The sequence below is a fragment of the Atta colombica genome, unplaced genomic scaffold, assembly GCF_001594045.1.
Source record: "Atta colombica isolate Treedump-2 unplaced genomic scaffold, Acol1.0 scaffold9, whole genome shotgun sequence".
Classification (NCBI taxonomy): domain Eukaryota; kingdom Metazoa; phylum Arthropoda; class Insecta; order Hymenoptera; family Formicidae; genus Atta; species Atta colombica.
In genome coordinates, this window is record NW_017259583.1 from 1982363 (window position 1) to 1982701 (window position 339).

The 339-nt window shown below is 26.5% G+C and overlaps 1 protein-coding gene across 1 annotated transcript in view; it reads left to right on the forward strand.

The window, feature by feature from the left end:
* The window catches only part of LOC108693393 (muscle-specific protein 20-like), a 40918-nt gene that overhangs the window by 12079 nt on the left and 28500 nt on the right, over positions 1-339 (forward strand). Inside the window, exon 2 of the mRNA XM_018202295.1 lies at positions 177-258. Coding sequence (XP_018057784.1) covers positions 177-258 — 82 coding nt within the window. The remainder of the gene's footprint in view (positions 1-176; positions 259-339) is intronic.

Sequence of the window (339 nt, forward strand, 5' to 3'; positions counted from 1 at the left end):
AGAGATCTTCTTTTTAAATTTAAACGAATTAAATAATATGTGTCAGCTTGAGATCGATATTATAGAATTAATAAAAATTTTTAATATAACATTTAAATTTTTAAAATAACATATTCTTCTTTCTTTTAAAAAATAAATTTATAGCTTTCTAATCATAAATTTCTTTCTAATTGCAGGTTGCTGGCAAGCGCGAAGCAAGCCAGGAAGCTGAAGCCCAACAATGGATGGAGACTGTAATCGGTCGAAGATTTCCACCAGGTGAGTCTTTGTATATAATAATTTAATTAATATATTTTATTTTAATTCACACAAAAATATTCGTTCAATTCACACATCGTA